This window comes from Schistocerca gregaria, chromosome 2 (genome assembly GCF_023897955.1).
Source record: "Schistocerca gregaria isolate iqSchGreg1 chromosome 2, iqSchGreg1.2, whole genome shotgun sequence".
Classification (NCBI taxonomy): Eukaryota; Metazoa; Arthropoda; class Insecta; order Orthoptera; family Acrididae; genus Schistocerca; species Schistocerca gregaria.
The window spans coordinates 506800367-506816921 of record NC_064921.1 but is presented as its reverse complement, the minus strand read 5'-3'; the positions used below and the strand labels follow the sequence as shown (position 1 = coordinate 506816921).

At 38.2% G+C, this 16555-nt stretch overlaps 1 protein-coding gene across 3 annotated transcripts in view; it reads left to right on the top strand.

Moving 5' to 3' along the window:
- The window catches only part of LOC126328921 (serine-protein kinase ATM), a 458551-nt gene extending 442887 nt beyond the window's left edge, over positions 1-15664 (top strand). For 2 of the 3 annotated variants that reach the window (XM_049996081.1, XM_049996080.1), the window contains 3 exons: positions 8509-8623; positions 8718-8887; positions 15235-15658. In XM_049996081.1, coding sequence (XP_049852038.1) covers positions 8509-8623; positions 8718-8887; positions 15235-15416 — 467 coding nt within the window. In that variant the 3' untranslated portion in view covers positions 15417-15658. Of the gene's footprint in view, positions 1-8508; positions 8624-8717; positions 8888-15234 lie in introns of all 3 variants that reach the window. The other variant, XM_049996079.1, reaches the window with a different exon arrangement.
- Positions 15665-16555: the final 891 nt, after the last annotated feature.

The following is a 16555-nucleotide window of genomic DNA, read 5'->3' as shown; positions in this document are numbered from 1 at the left end:
TTAGTTTCTCTTGCAGCTTATTAATCGTTGATACCAATATTGTATGTGAAAGCTTTTCTTTTCTTGTAGCAACACTATGTATATTAATTTAAACCATTAACTTTTCCTATTTTTGTGTATGCGCTACTTAACAGTGATAATGCTATTGGCTGACTGCATAATGTGTCCTATGCTTTGAATATCAGCTGTATCGGCTGGCGAGATCACGTGACATGAGCTACGACTAGCTTACAAAAGCGCGTTGCAATCTCAATAAATTGATAAGTTTTACAGTTCCGAGGAAAAGGATACTGTCACTTAACACGGAAAAAGTGTATTTTCACCCGGGAGAAAATGTATTTCTAACCTGGAAATTCGGGATTTTTGTTTCCTTGTCCACGTATACACCCTGATTATTTTTTCCTGCCAGGTCCTTATGGACCCAATACACATTATCCTTTTTATGCTGCCATCTGGTGATCTAGTGAATGCACTAGACCGTATTAGTGCCATGTGGGCTTTCATTGATATTGCAGAAACATCAAAAACTGTAATGGATCCAAATGAACCCATTGGGTTGCAAAGGGTTAATGGCACACATATGATTTAAGATTGACAATTCCCCAGGTAGTCTGACCATACAGTTTTATTCAACATCACAACACAAAAAAGTTAAATTCCACATAAGATAGCAACAACTCAAATTATCGTCCTTGATCGGAGGTGAATACAACAGTCTGTTAATTACACTAGCAAAGTTCAGAGTCAGTGTTCACACAAACACTGTGTCCTGGGCAGTTTGCTGGGAGCTGCTGGGCTGCATCACGGTGTGGTGTAGACTCAGCAGAAACTTTCAAACAGTTGGGCAGCCGAAGGCTGTTGGTGTGCGTGGCTTGGAGCTGAGCGAAGAGCTGAGGTGCAACTTTAACTGCCTGCTGGAGGTTGAGCCACTGCTTAAGTACACAGCAGGCAGAGGAGCTGCAGATGCAAGCTACTTCCCTCAATAGCAGTGCTGCTGTACACGCTGCCTATGAATGATGATAGTGGTCCCTGTAATCAGTACATGATCCAAATGTATGGTGTAGCAGGTAAACAGTCCCCAAAGGGAAGGACCACTGTGGGCCAAAGGCAAGTAACCTGCTAAGTTTGGAAGCTGTGCTAGAAACAGGAGTGGCTGTTGAACAGCCAGGTACTAGATCTTCCTTCCCCCTTAAGAAAAAGATGTACAAGGCATACCTTGGTGGGGAAGCCAGGCCAACGAGAGGAGGAGATTTTGGTGCCAGCAGACATCCTTCAGAAGGGGCACCTCCCATGGGTCAAGTCAATGCAAAGATTATCTATGTGAGAGGGCAGAGCTTGGTGGTTGCCACCCTGTTCCCTAGATCCCAGGACCTGAGATTGTGAAGCAACATCTGTAGAGGTGCCATCACCATCTCAGTCCAGGCAGTGAAGAAAGCACAAAACGAAAAGAAGAGTAGGAGAATTTTGGCAGTGAAGGCACAGACCGTTGTAGACTGCTTGACAGATGTGGCAGCATAGACAAGATGCAGACAGCATTGGGAGACAAGAGTTCAACCAATGTAGCTGCGAGTGCAATGGCGCACTAGTCACTCGTGGCACTTAGAGACAGGCAGCTGCCATGGCGGCAGTATGGTGGTTTTCAGGGTGCTGGTAGCACTGGGAGACAGAGCTCAGCCAATGCGGCTGCTTGCGTCACGCTGAAATGGAAGTTCGAAACCAGCAGCTCTGGTAAACCGGACTCAACTAGTTCAACCACTGATGCAACATGCAATGGGATGTCATGGTATCAGCAGGCATAGGTGGCACAGGGAGACAGGGCTCAGCTGATGCAGCTGCCAGAAACACGACGATGCCACAGCCATGAAGCATGTGGGGCAGTAGTCACTGGAAAATAAAATGCATGAAGACAGTAGGTAAGAGGAAAGGACATTCTTGGAGGGTGGAGATAGGGCTGAGTGGTGGAAGCACTATACGCACGGAGAACAAAGACAGCTGAAAAGTCGTGAAATGTGAAAACCACACAGACTTAAGCATCCAACTGAGCATGCGAGGCACCCAGATGGTGCATGATACAGCATGCTTTAGAGCACTCTAATGAAAAAGATGAGTAGTGAAAAAAGATTCTTGAGGTAACATGGAAAATGATGTAAAAGAAAAACTGCCATCAATGACCTGAGAGACATTGTGCATAGGAGCATGGGTAATATATACACTACATGATCAAAAAAATGAAAAAGCATCTAGGGAGTCAACAAAAGCAAGTCCAGAAGAAGAAGAAGAAGGAGCCACGAGGTGTTGCGCCACACTTTCGAGAACGCCCAATCGTGGCTGCATCTTCTTGAAAGGGGCGAGGCAGTACTGGGCTGAGCCAGATGGCAACAGCCAGATGGGACATGGCAGGAGCCAGGTCTGAGTGCTGTTATGCCAAATGACTACACTGGGAAACGCTGCTGGTACCCTACCTTGGTAAATACCCATGGTCTAGGGGCAGCATCTTTGATTAGCAATCAAAAGTCCTCGGTCCCGTGTTTGAAACCCACCACTGCTTAAATTTTGACTAATAATCAGCATTGGCTGGCAAAGACTTCCAGCATAAAGAAGTCACCCTCATTCTGCCAATGGCCTCGTAAAAAAAGAGTGGAGGAGTGGACAGAGGTTCATTGCACTCTCTTGTCCTAGGTTTGGGAAGCTGCCCCTAAAGGCAGAAGAATCAGCAATGATCAACGCCATGGGGCTACCGAAGACAATGGAAACCGTTGTATTAAACACAACTAATGTTTATCCCCAGTAAATGTGGCCTGTAATTGAAAAAGTGTCATGATGATCTCTCCATTGGCAAAAGATTCTGGAATAGTCCTCCATTTGGATCTCCTGGAGGGAACTTCCAAGCGGGAGGTGACCTTCAGAAAAAGACTGAATAATCAGCAAAAGGATAACATTCTACAAGTCGGGCCATGGAATGTCAGGAGCTAGAATGTAGTAGGGAAACTAAAAAATCTGAAAAGGGAAATGCATAAGCTCAATCTAGAGATAATAGGGGTCAGTGAAGTGAAATGGAAAGTAGACAAGGATTTATGGTCAGATGAATATAGGGTAATATCAACAGCAGCAGAAAATGGTATAACCAGAGTTGGATTCTTTATGAAAAGGAAAGTAGGGCAAAGAGTGTTACTGTGAACTGTATAGTGGTAGGGTTGTTCTTATCAGAATGAACACCAACACCAACATCTATAGTTCAGGTATACATGCCAACCTCGCACCTGAAGATAAAGAGATAAAGAAATAAAGAAAGTGTATGAGTATATTGAAAGGATAATATAGTATGTAAAGGGATATGAAAATCTAATAGTCATGGGAGACCGGAATGCAGTAGTTGGGGAAGGAGCAGAAGAAAAGCTTACAGGAGAATATGGGCTTGGGACAAGGAAAGGGAGAGGAGGAAGACTAACTTAGTTCTGTAATAAATTTCAGCTAGTAATAGCAAATACTCTGTTCAAAAATCACAAGAGGAGCACAGATAAACTTGGAAAAGGCCGAGTATACGGGAAGATTTCAGTTAGATCACATCATGGTCAGACAGAGATTCCAAAATTAGACACTGGATTGTAAGGCATATAAGGCATACACAGGAGCTGATACAGACTCAGATCACAGTATAGTAGTGATGAAGGGAGGGCTCAAGTTTAGACAGCTTTGGAGGACTTAAGATTAAATAAGGCAGAAGGGATTGATAACATTCCATCAGAATTTCGAAAATCATTGGGGGGAAGTGGCAACAAAACGGCTATTCATGTTGGTGTGAAGAATGCGTGTGTCTGGTGACACCATCCGACTTTTGGAAAAATATCATCCACACAATTGCGAAAAGTGCAAGAGCTGACAAATGTGAGAATTATCGTACAGTCAGCTTAACAGCTCATGCATACAAGTTGCTGACAAGAATAATATACAGAAGAATGAAAAAGAAAATTGAAGATATGCTAGATGACGATCAGTTTGTCTTTAGAAAAGGTAAAGGCATGAAAGGCATTTCTGGCATTGCAGTTCATAATGGAAGCAAGATTAAAGAAAAATCAAGACTCGTTCATAGGATGTCAACCTGAAAAAAGCGTTCGACAATGTAAAATTGTGCAAGATGTTCGAAATTCTGAGAAAAATAGGGGTGAGCTATAGGGAGAGGCAGATAATACACAAAATGTACAAAAGCCAAGAGGAAATAATAAGAGTGGACGGCCAAGAATAAAGTGCTCAGATTAAAAAGGATGTAAGAAAGGGATGTAGTCTTTCTCCCCTACTGTTCAGTCTGTGCATGGAAGAAGCAATGATGAAAGTAAATGTTCAGGAATGGAATTAAAATTCAAGGTGAAAGGATGTCAGTGATACAAGTCGCTGGTGACACTGCTATCCTGAGTGAAAGTGAAGAAGAATTACATGATCTGCTAAATGGAATGAACCATCTAATGAGCACGGAATATGGATTAGAGTAAATCAAAGAAAGACAAAAGTAATGAGAAGTACCAGAAATGAGAACAGTGAGAAATTTAACAGCAGGATGATGGTCAGGAAGTATATAAAGTAGTGCAATTCTGCTACCTAGGCAGTAAAATAACCAGAGACAGACGGAGTGAGGAGGACATGAAGAGCAAACAAGCAATGGAAAAAAGGGCATTCCTGGCCAAGAGAGGTCTACTATAGTCAAACATAGGCCTTAATCTGAGGAAGATATTTGTGAGAATGTACACCAGGGGCACAGCATTGTGTGGTAGTGAAACATGGACTGTAGGAAAACCGGAACAAAAGAAAATTGAAGAATCTGAGATGTGGTGCTACAAAAGAATGTTGAACATTAGGTGGATTGATGAGGTAATGAGCGAGGAGGTTCTGCACAGAATTGGAGAGGAAAGGAATATGTGGAAAACACTGACAGGACAGGAGGCTAGGACATCTGTTAAGACATGAGGGAATGATTTCAGTGGTACTAGAGGGAGCTGGCGAGGCTGGGAAAGGTGGAGGATGAAATCCACGACACAAACCTGAAGCTGGTGCTGGAGCAAGTGAATGTTTATCCTCATCACCATCTTTTGTTGCGGACAAGATGCAATCACTCTGGGGCTGAACTATCCGCATTGCCATCATTTGTATCTGTTGTTTTAACTGCACACATGATTTGAGGTTGACAGTTCCCCAGGTAGTCTGGCAACACACTTTTATTGAGCATTACTACACAGAAAAGTTAAGTTTCACATAAGACAACAACAACTGTATCAATAATTCTTGATGGGAGGTGAGTACCAACCAAAGTCCTTAGAAACTTCTGTCCAATAGTCACACTAGCCAAGTGGAAGCACTGAGTGCGAGGAAGATTGCTAGTATCTGCTAAGTGATACAGAGTAGACTCGGCAGGAATGCTCCAACAGATGAGTGACACTGCCGTACGTGGCCTGGATCTTAGCGAAGAGCTGACATGCACCTGCAACTGCAATTGCCTGCTGCAGGTTGAGCCACGACTTAAGTAGAAAGCAGGTGTAGAAATATCCACAGGCTTGTCATGGTTGGTTCCCTCGATAGCAGCATCACTATTACTACTACGTGCATCACCTGTGAATGATGATGGTGTCCTTAGTGGTGTTTGCTAGAATTTAGCATGTGGACAGATTTATTGTAATCAGTCTGGGACCCAGACATGTGATGTATTAGCAAGGTGTGTAAACAATCTTTGAAGGGAGGAGCTGCTGTGGGCCAAGGGCAGGCAACTTGCAGGACATGAACATAGTTCCAGAAACAGGGCTGGCCAATGAACGGACAGATATTAGAGTACCAATTGGTAGTACATCATCATGCAACATGTACTTGAATGGTGTTTCAAGGATCCTTTCCCTATTCTTATAAAATCCTTCTTTACGGAATGGTATTTTGGCTACAGAATTGAAGTCTGGCTCGTCAGGCCAAATTGCTGAAGAGATTGATGAGACTCTGGTCAGCATTATAAGTGCCATTTTGTGTACTGTGTTGGTAAGAGCATAATATCCATAGTGTAGACACCATTTCAGTGTTCATTATTTGAAGATGGTTTTTCAATTGTTCTTTTTCTCTTGCCTGAACTGATGCTTGACTGTTTAGCAAAAATGAACATTATTTTCTGGGACAGTGTGGATTTGCAGCTACTTGCTTGCCTGAGTCTAAACAGAGGAATATTGTAGTTACGTCTACCATTTGCCTCTCTGTGCAGATTGAAGAACATGGCAGATAGGCCAGTCACCTTCTGCTACTGCTTCCTGTTGATGCCCAATTGCATTCTCTTCAAATTGTAGATGACATTTTGCTCCCTGTAGTTTACTCATGATTTCAAAAAGTTTTCCAGTCAACATTGTCAAAAGCATTTTCTAAAAACACATATGTAATAAATATGGATTGCTTCTTCTTGAGTCTGTCTCCTACGTTAAGTTATACTGTCAGTGTTTGGTTTTTTCATGAGCCACAAAAATTATAGATGAAAGACATTAAAGGCCCACCAAATTGTACAGTTTTCTGCTGACAAGTATTTCGTTCCAGATCTTAAGTTTGACCATACCAGATAACTCAAGATAGTGATACTGGACCAGAAAGAAAATTTTACTTCTAAATCTTGCAAAATCTGTTATACGCAGAAGAATAATAATAGTTATATACATAGCAAAGATGTTAATAGTAATAGTCACCTCTCTGGCTGGTACTCCCTTAATTAGGTTTTCAGTTTTGAGGTGCAAATGAAGTGAAATTTTGATATACTTGTTGCATATTTCTTACACAGAAGTCTCTTTTATGCTGACCTGCAAACTGTTTTGTTTATGTTACTGAAGCTTGATAAAGCATTAATTCTGTAAAAGTGACCAGTAAGTAAAAGTACCATCATCATACTAAGCCCTCTTTCAAAGACCTCAGAATATTTTCATCCACTCATTGCTGTACCCTCACTGTTTAGTGACATTTGTCACCAATAATAAAAGGACATTATGAACAGTTATGTGTACCAAATTTTTCATATAAATGGCGCCTTCTATCTAAAACACAAAAAGTATTTCAAAGTTTAGTATGAAATCCTTAAGAACCTGCCAACAAATGTGGGAATATTGGTTCACAAATATAGAGAAAGATTAAAAAAGATTCCTTATATGTTACTGCTTCTGTAGTTTAGGAGATTGTGCACAATTTTGGTTTGCAGACATGTCTTAGTGTTACAATGTCTGTAGTACAAGAGGTCTTCATATGCACAAAGATGAATATTTCTTACCTCCAATATTTCCCCTGTGGAATATAAATTTGTATGTAAATAACTTAGTTGGAAAAGCAGGTACATTTTAATGCATTCAAAACTGACATCAAACACATAGTTGGGCAGTTGTGCTACCTATTTTATCACATATTTAAAAAGTAATAGCTTTTATTAATTAAATAAATTTGAACAAATTCTTATATCAAACAATAAAACCTGGTATGACTATTCATAAGAATATTTTAGAATATATTATAAAAATCAGATATACAGAATACTGTTGCTTAGCTCTGTTTGTTTTTATTCTGGGGTGGAGGGGGGGTGGGGATTGTACCATTCTAACACTCAGATGTATGAAGAGCAATATTACAGTAACGACACCACCAAAATAGCTCGTGTTTTGCACTCTTTTTTTCCCCATCTGGCTATAACTGATATCAGCAAGTAAATTGCTGACACTTATTGGCTGATTTTTTCCAAGCAGGTGGAATCTGTGTCTGCTCCAATGCAAGATGAGAAGAAACATCATTTTTTTTTTAAATGTGCATTGCTGTGTATCACAAGAGAATTGCCTAACTTTACGAGAAACTGGCAAGGGTGCACTTTATTTTGTCTATATTCCTCATCTCCTGATGAACCTGGAATGGGTTAGTGATTCCCATGTCAATCAAGTGAAAGATCCCCTCATCCACCAGTCGCAATGTGCTAAAAGAGCTATATGCATAATTTCATCTGATTTCTTTTTTCACTTCTGTGTCACAAACAGTGTGAAGTAATGCACTACAATTACTTATTGTCTGTTTAAAGATAAATAATAAAATGAACAGGACTATATGCAAGAACTTCAATATTGTAGCTCAGTGTTGGAACTTTCGTGTGTGTGTGTGTGTGTGTGTGTGTGTGTGTGTGTGTGTGTGTGTGTGTGTGTGTGTGTGTTTGTATTTGTTTTTGTTCAGTTTGTTTTTTAATTAGTGAGTGATTGTATTTACTCATTTCAAAATTTGTATTGTGCTTTCAAAGCCATTCTTTAACAGTCTGACATACAAAAGTTGATTATTATTGCTCTTTTGAACAGTCTGACATACAAAAGTTGATTATTATTGCTGTTTTGAACAGTCTGACATACAAAAGTTGATTATTATTGCTGTTTTACACTTATTTCCTTGGAAGTTTATCCTTCCTCTTGTTTATGTGTGTGTAACTTTAGCTTTGGATGTTGTGTCACTTACTACTCATGCGTCTTTCATACTCTTCAGGTATTGCTTTTGAAATGGGACGCATACTGCCAACACCAGAAACTGTACCTTTTCGGCTTACTAGAGATATTGTTGATGGAATGGGGGCATCTGGAGTTGAAGGCGTTTTCAGGAGGTAACATTTAGTAGAAAAAGTGTAACCCTTGGTTAATCCTCTGTTTTTGCTGCTTACAACTATCTAATCTGTTTTTTCATCTTATCTATTGCAGATGTTGTGAAAAAACAATGTCCGTGCTGCGTCAAAATCAAGAAACTATATTAACAATACTGGAGGTTTTACTGTATGACCCATTGTACTCATGGTCAGTAACACCGAAGAAAGCCTACAATCTACAGTCCAATTCAGGATCACTGGGAGATGAAACTGATGCTGGGGAAGGTAAGAATCTGACATAATTTTTCACACACAGTATTTCTCCGAGTACAATCACATATGTGAAGGGGTTTGTGGCATAATGATCAAAGTCATGTTTGCTCATTTTGAGAACTTGAATATTTATGAAACATTGTACAGAGAAGCCTATGTATGTATATGGATATTGAGTCTAGTAAGGGATAGTGTTAATACTGAAGCATAAATTAAGTGCAGTAATATTTATATTATCACTATAATTATGGTAAATCCCATGTATTTCACTTTGTATTAATAATTCTTGAGCATAATTAAGTTATATTAGTATTATCATCATAATTGTGTATAAATTGCACGAATTTCAGTTCAAATTAACACAAAAATACATAAAACAAAATTTCCTCCAAAGTAATACTTATAATAATGCAGAAATGAAAATCACCAGATGGTGGAACAGAAAATATAATTCTGTTTCATGGCAATGTGGTGCAAGTCAGCCTTGCTTTACTTTGCTACAACATGTAAACAGAAAATCTGATTTTGTTTCATGGTATCGCAGAGCATTCAGACTTACCTCACTTTGCCATAACATGTATCATACAAACCATTTTGCAGTAAACCTTGTGGTGCCATCTGTAATGATATTGTGCATACAATGACATACATCACTGTGGCAAACAAAAGAGTGCGGTTTCCGTTATATAACATAGAACTTAACTCATTTTCATCAAAATCTGACTGACACTATTATGCTATAAACCACTTCATATATTGCAGTACGTGATGTCTTCCTCAGTGTGTCCTTGTTCCAGTTTTGTTTCTCAGTATGTCCACATTACTCTTCTATGTAAACTACAAAGTACTTATGGCAGGAGTTTGAAGGAGCTCTTCCATAAAATGAAGAAAATTATCATCATTATTGTGTTTAACTGAAAACAGTAGGATTGATTCGTATTGAGATATTCTGTCTAGAAACTGTACAACCATTAAGGCGAGTCAATATCTGCCCTCAGGGCATAATTTTGTCACACACTATTTTTTGAGACACCAGTACATGTGAATCAAACAGTCATTTTTTTAATCAGTCTATCTCACAGGATTTTACAAGTAACTAGTTTCAGACACTTTTACCATTCATGCTGTGGTTATGCCACATAGTTACTTGCCATTCTCCTTTGTTTCTCTATGACTTCTACCCTTTCTAACTGAACAATAACTAATGCATATCTGATTAACTGATAGGAGCTTGAGCTCTTTGCTCAGCAAGTGTATGGACAGGTGCAGCCATGCTCACAAAGAGCTTGTGACTTGCTTATCTGAACCTCTGACAGCAAACAGTACCCTTTCCTGATATCGTGCCACTATTTACGATAGACAGATGTTGATGGCTTGCAGGAATAATGTCAAATAATGTGCATTTTATGTCGTGATATCATCCAGGATTAACTGTTGATGCATGCAACAATAACACACTGTAACAAATTTTGGACATTATACTCATTGAACTTCCCATAAAATGTATTGTACCAATCTTCTGCTATTTTTGTTCTTTGTAATAACTCTTATACTGATGTTTCAAACACCAATGATTTTGTTTCCAAAGTATTTCAGAGTAGATAAGCATCATTTTATATGGCTCACTTCCTTAATACGAGTGGTTGTGATATGATGAGAGTCTTATTATTAACTTATGTTTTTTCAGTACTGTTTCATGTAGGACAAAGTACAGTCAACCTGTGCCTCACTTGATGGTGAATAGGCATTGTACAAAGTGAGATATGTGTCTGTTTGGACTAAACCATTATGAGACACAAGAAATTGAGAGGGGTTGTTTTTTTTTTTTTTTTTTTTTTTTTTTTACCCTTGCTCCCTTCGCCTTTCTCTTTCTGTTCTGACCCAGTTTGCGTCTTTACTGTTTTTCTGACAACCTCACACAAAAATGTCTGAACAGTGATATTGAAGCTTTTGAAGAAGAAAAATGCCTTCAAAGAATGAAATACAGAAGTTTTAAGCAGAAAAAGTTCAGGGATTGATAAAAATATAGATAAACTTAGGAAACATAAAACAACAAAATAAGTGGACGGTCACAGCCAAATATAAATGGTTTGACTTGTAATTGTACACCCAGTTTTAAAAAAAATATAAAAAATTATATCAAATGAAAATTCAGTCAAGAAAACTAATAAATTATGAAATGAAATTGATGGCCATTACTTACCATCAAAAGGTGAAATGTTTAGTACTGTCAGTAGACACATATGTGTCACTTATAAAGGGTCTCACTCCTAAGAGTCATAAAGCGCATTTTCTCTGGGGTTTTGGCAAATGTTTGCAATCTGGTTTTTGCAGCTTGTAGCTAGTGTCAGATCACACAAATCTTGCTCGTCATGTCTCACATATGATGCCCATTGTCAATGGGAACTGTCAGTTAATGATTTTTAAAGTGGAATTTTACTTGTGTACTCAGTAGAGTGGTCCTAAGTTAGTCTAGTGCATTACTTGCTTTTTTTTTCAATGTGTATTAACGGGAGGAGGAGGGGAGGCGAGCCCGAAGAATATTTGGCACTTCAGCAGCAACAGCACCACCCTGGCTTGCTGTTACTGCTACTGCCATGCAAACCCAATCATCTGTTGCTGCTGACGTTCTGGTAACAAGCGACAGGGTGCACTGATTTTCATAACACGAGTGAGCATGCAGTGCACTGTGTACAGATAAAGTTCCATTATAACACACTTTTGCCATGGACAGATGTTATCCCACAGTAATTACCCACTAGAAACATTAAACAGTGCAATTTCATCAGAGCCCGACCAGCCAAATATTCAGTTGCATTATTTTGGGTTTGTGCCGCTAGCTTGTGGTGTGTGTCATTTTCTTGCACATATCATAATTTGTTTCTGACCTAGCTCAATGTTTATTTTATATTACTGTTGCTCATCTAAATGTATGACAACCCAATTTATCACCTTGTTAGCTGAAGCAATAATGAAGAAATAGATACGGTTTTGCCATTGCAAAACAAGACTGGTATGTTCCAAAACAATTGTAATTGTGTTTTTCACACTCAAGGGTTAATACATATCGATAAAATAAATAATGCATTAGTCTAATTTGGAACAGTTCTGTCAAATGGAAACATAAAATTATGATTTAATATCAGTTTGCTTGTAATGGGAAACAAACTGATACTTGCTATTGACACTGGACATCGTATGTGGAATGTATGAGCAGAATTTTTTTGGGATGATTCCAGCTACACGTTGCAAAAGCGAAATTGTAAATATCTACTGACATACCAGGGAAAGTACACTTGACAATCCACAGAAGAAACACCCAATATACTACACATTTTGCCCCTTGAAGATGAAATAGACTTAATCCACACTAACAAGAAACAGTACTGCACAGATGTGCCTACATTCAATAGATTTCAGTAGATGTTATCTCTGAAACTTGATCCATCAAATGATCTGAAGTCCTTGGAATTAAACAAATGCTGTGAAAAATTAGAGCAGGCATTCAATTTGCAGCAAACGAGTTCCCAGTCCATAAATCTAACAAAAACAGCCAACTTTAAGTTACTACCATTCAGCTCATTGAGGATAAGTGACATAGATAAGCAGAATACACAACTTTTAATTAAGACCACTCAGAAAGAAATGAGGAAAGGTTTGAGGAAATTTAATAATAATCTGATCAAGCCAATTACTGAGATCTGGATCTGTTTTAAATGCAGAAATGCAACAGACAAACAACAACAAATTGGATACAACTGTGAACATTGCTGATGTTTGCAGCAACCATATACACAAATTTGAAAAATATGTAAAAATCTGCTAACCAGTTGCATAGGTTTTCTATATACTTTGACTAGGTTTTGTCACCCTCTAAAGGTGACTTCATCAGAAGGTAAGGTAATTACATGAAGAACATATAGTCAAAGATGTACAGTGATTTAAGAGCTGAGTTGCTCAAGTCATACATTAAAATATAAAACATAATGTTCTTCAAAAAGTCAAACATTAAAACATAAGTAACACCGGTGTGGTGTGAGAGCTTCACAAATTTCACAAAACTGTCAAACCAGTTAGTAAAAATATAAATCTGAACACAACTACCAGGGTGAAATTATATAAATATGATGTAGCATGTCCTAATATGCAGTGCTTTCACATACAAGTACATCTGTGGTATCACATATTAGGAATAAGCCATCTTGCACTAGAAACCTAACTGCACAGTTGTGCTTATCAGTTTGAAGGACAGCTCATTATAGTAAATGAAAGAATACTTTGTGAATTATATAAGGATAAAATGTTGCAACAGCTACTCAGTTTCAGATATTAAAGCTCTACAAGCACATGTACTCAAAAAACTTTTAACTTCGACATCTTTAAAACCAAGGATTCTCAACAATTTATAACTGCGTAACAGTCTTCTGTCACCAGTTTATGGTGTGGGTATTGAGAGAAGTAAGTTCTGATACTTTCTTGCTAATGTGACTACTTACTTGCTTTAGTCAGAATCCAGCTGTCTCACATCAACGAACTCTCCCATGGCAGGCACATAACCTCTAAATTTAAAGTCGTTTTCAGCAATGATAGTATCTTGACATTAAATTTTTAAAAAAAGTTAAATCAAAATCATTTTCTCAGCTTAAATTCTATTATGCTCTAAGGCAAAGCATAGTGCCTTACCATCACCTGGTGTCTGTAGTTTCATATCTGTAGACTGCAGAAATTATTGTGTTCTATTTTCCTTGAAAATTGCAGAAATGAGCTACAATTTCCACTGGAAAACCATATTCTACACTTCTTACACTTGTCCTGTCATTGAATATTTGTGCAGTTTCATACCTACTTATCTATTTCAGATCATCATACATATCCTATGAGATTTTAATAAATATTGTCTGAAAGGATTTAAACCCATACATTGAATAGTTGAACTTGTGTGCCCCAACACATTAGTAATTGTACTTAAAGACCAAAATTAATTAATTTATTGTTAAACATTTATTCTCTCTTGCTCAATTTTATCATAAAGTTTTTTTCTGTTGCATCTACTTTTCTGTTCTGTCTGCTACTTCTGTGAATGCTCAAAGCTTTCTCTTCAGCAATGTAATTTGGACCTGATTGTTTTTGACATTGAGAGTAAAAGTGCATATTAGTGTTCATGAATAAAAGGGCAAAACAACTGCTGTTGAGCTTGGTGATTACATTTGAGTGTGTAATTTTTTAAAGAAATATATCATTGTTTCATTTCTGTCAAAGAATTGAGTAATTATTTTATTACTCTCCTCTACATTTGAAATATGTGCTCATAAAAGATAAAATTTTGATAGAAATCTGATTTATATAAAATAACTTACTACTCAAAATAATAATTTTCTCTCTCTGCACTGACTTGGATGAATTCTATTGAAAAGTTTGTGGGTTATACGATTCACTTTTGTTTGCTCCTACTACCACAGTTTTCTAAAGAAAAAAGTAATAACCATGAGTGCGGTACTCATTAAAACACAAGAAGAAACCACTGAAAGGGTGTTGGCATCTTCTACAATGGGAGATAAAAAAAAATATTAGCCCGATGGTGGAATCAAATTATGATTTAGTGTGTGATGACCAGGTGCTTTAACCATTAACTACTTGCACATTGACGCTAGCACATCTTCCAGACCGCATCTAGTGCTGCCAATCAAATCACTGAATATTTCATAGTCGCTGATCACATCATATACTTTCACGTATAGTGTTTAATTGATATTAATTTCCAGTGTTGTGCATAGTACATCTTGCTGGTATGGTTAGTATGTTCTACTCAAACCCAGCAGAGGCATTAATGAGACGAAAGTGTTGCCACAATTTGTGTCGTACCTGTATCATGTCAATAATACTTGATGTGGAACTTACTCATTTTCCATGTGAACCGTGTTTTTTCAACTGTACATCATTAAAAATGTACATGTAGTTGTAAAGCTTTCTTTCCTTCAGTTCTTGCTACCCATTATAGTTTTATCTAGAGCATTATGATTGCCGTTCAAATGTGTGGCAAACAAATTGTGGCACATTTTTCCACACACATAAACTCATGTGTTCACTGAATCTTCAACTTAGTGTTTTCAGCTGATTGTCAGCCAGTGCATTGTTTGCCTTTTAACATTGGTTTTCCCCCCCAGTAAACTGTATCTCTCTCTCTCTCTCTCTCTCTCTCTCTCTCTCTCTCTCTCTCTCTCTCTCTCTCTCTCTCTCTCGTGTGTGTGTGTGTGTGTGTGTGTGTGTGTGTGTGTGTGTGTGTGTGAGTGAGTGTGTGTGAATTTCATGCTTGTAATATGATGTTCATTACTACTAATGTATGTTGAAATTCATTACAGAAACTTCAAATGAGGTGAATAAAATGGCAGAGAGAGCTTTACTTCGGCTGAGACAAAAGCTGCATGGTACTGAAGAAGGGAGTGCTAGTAGTATTGCTGGTCAAGTGAACCGTCTCATTCAGCAAGCTATAGATCCAGTGAACCTAAGTCGCCTGTATAATGGGTGGCAACCTTATCTGTGAGACTCTGCCTAAAATAATTGTATCATAATATAACTAGAGAACACTCTTTTTTCAAGTGTGTTTCGTTGTGTCAATAATATATTACTGCCAAAGATGAACCAATCATCATGAAAGCAGTGTTTAAATATGTATGTTATTGTGAAGAAATAAGAACTGTGATATCACAAATTTGCCTATTAATAGACAATAGCAGTTTTACATCTGTAAAATACTCATAAGATAATAAATTCTTATTTTTTTTATAAAAACTGTTTATCATTTAATATATATGTGTAGAAAACCAATTTTAAAACAATCAGATGAAGTTGTGTAGTGTTGAGTTGCATTCTAATGGAAGGAACGTCTACATTACATCCGTACTCCCCAAGCTTGTGTATCTCTTCTATTTATCCACACTACCAAGGATCCTAGACTGATGAACAACACTCAAGAATTGGTCTTTAAAAGTATATTTTAAGCCTCTTCTTTCATGGATGAATTATATTTCCTTAATATTCTTCAATTAATCTTTGCCATTCGTGTTTCTGTAAAACCCGTAATCTACCCTGCTATTTGAAAGATGCCGGCAGTTCTTTCCACTGACTCTCCACAGTTCCTGTTCCTTTACCATCCTGTGCCCTGCTCATTGCTGTCAATGCCATCTCCTTCTACATTAACATCCCCACAATCCATAGCCTAGCTTCTACTGTACCCTATCTTTTCCAACATATGACTGATTCCAAGCCTACAACTTCCTTCCTGCCACCATGATCAACTACACCCTCACTCACAATTATTTCTCCTTTGAAGGCATCACATACAGATAAATCTGTGGTACAGCAAAGGGTACCAACATGACACCATCCTACGCCAACCTATTCATGTACCATCTAGAGCAGGCTGTTCCAACCGAGCTCCAGGGTGCCGGAGCGCTCTGGAGCGCTCACTGCAGCAGCTCGGAGCCAGCGTGGAGGTGGAAAGCGAACTCACTGTCCCTAGCCGCATGCAGCCGCGACTGACGCAATAATCCGTGTTCAATGACAGCTATGACTAGCCGCGGGAGCCCTGTACCTCTATTGGAGGATACCTTTCTATTCATTGAGAGGAATGATCGTCCGCAGTGTCTTGTATGTTATAAAGTATTTAATTCTGCGAAGAGG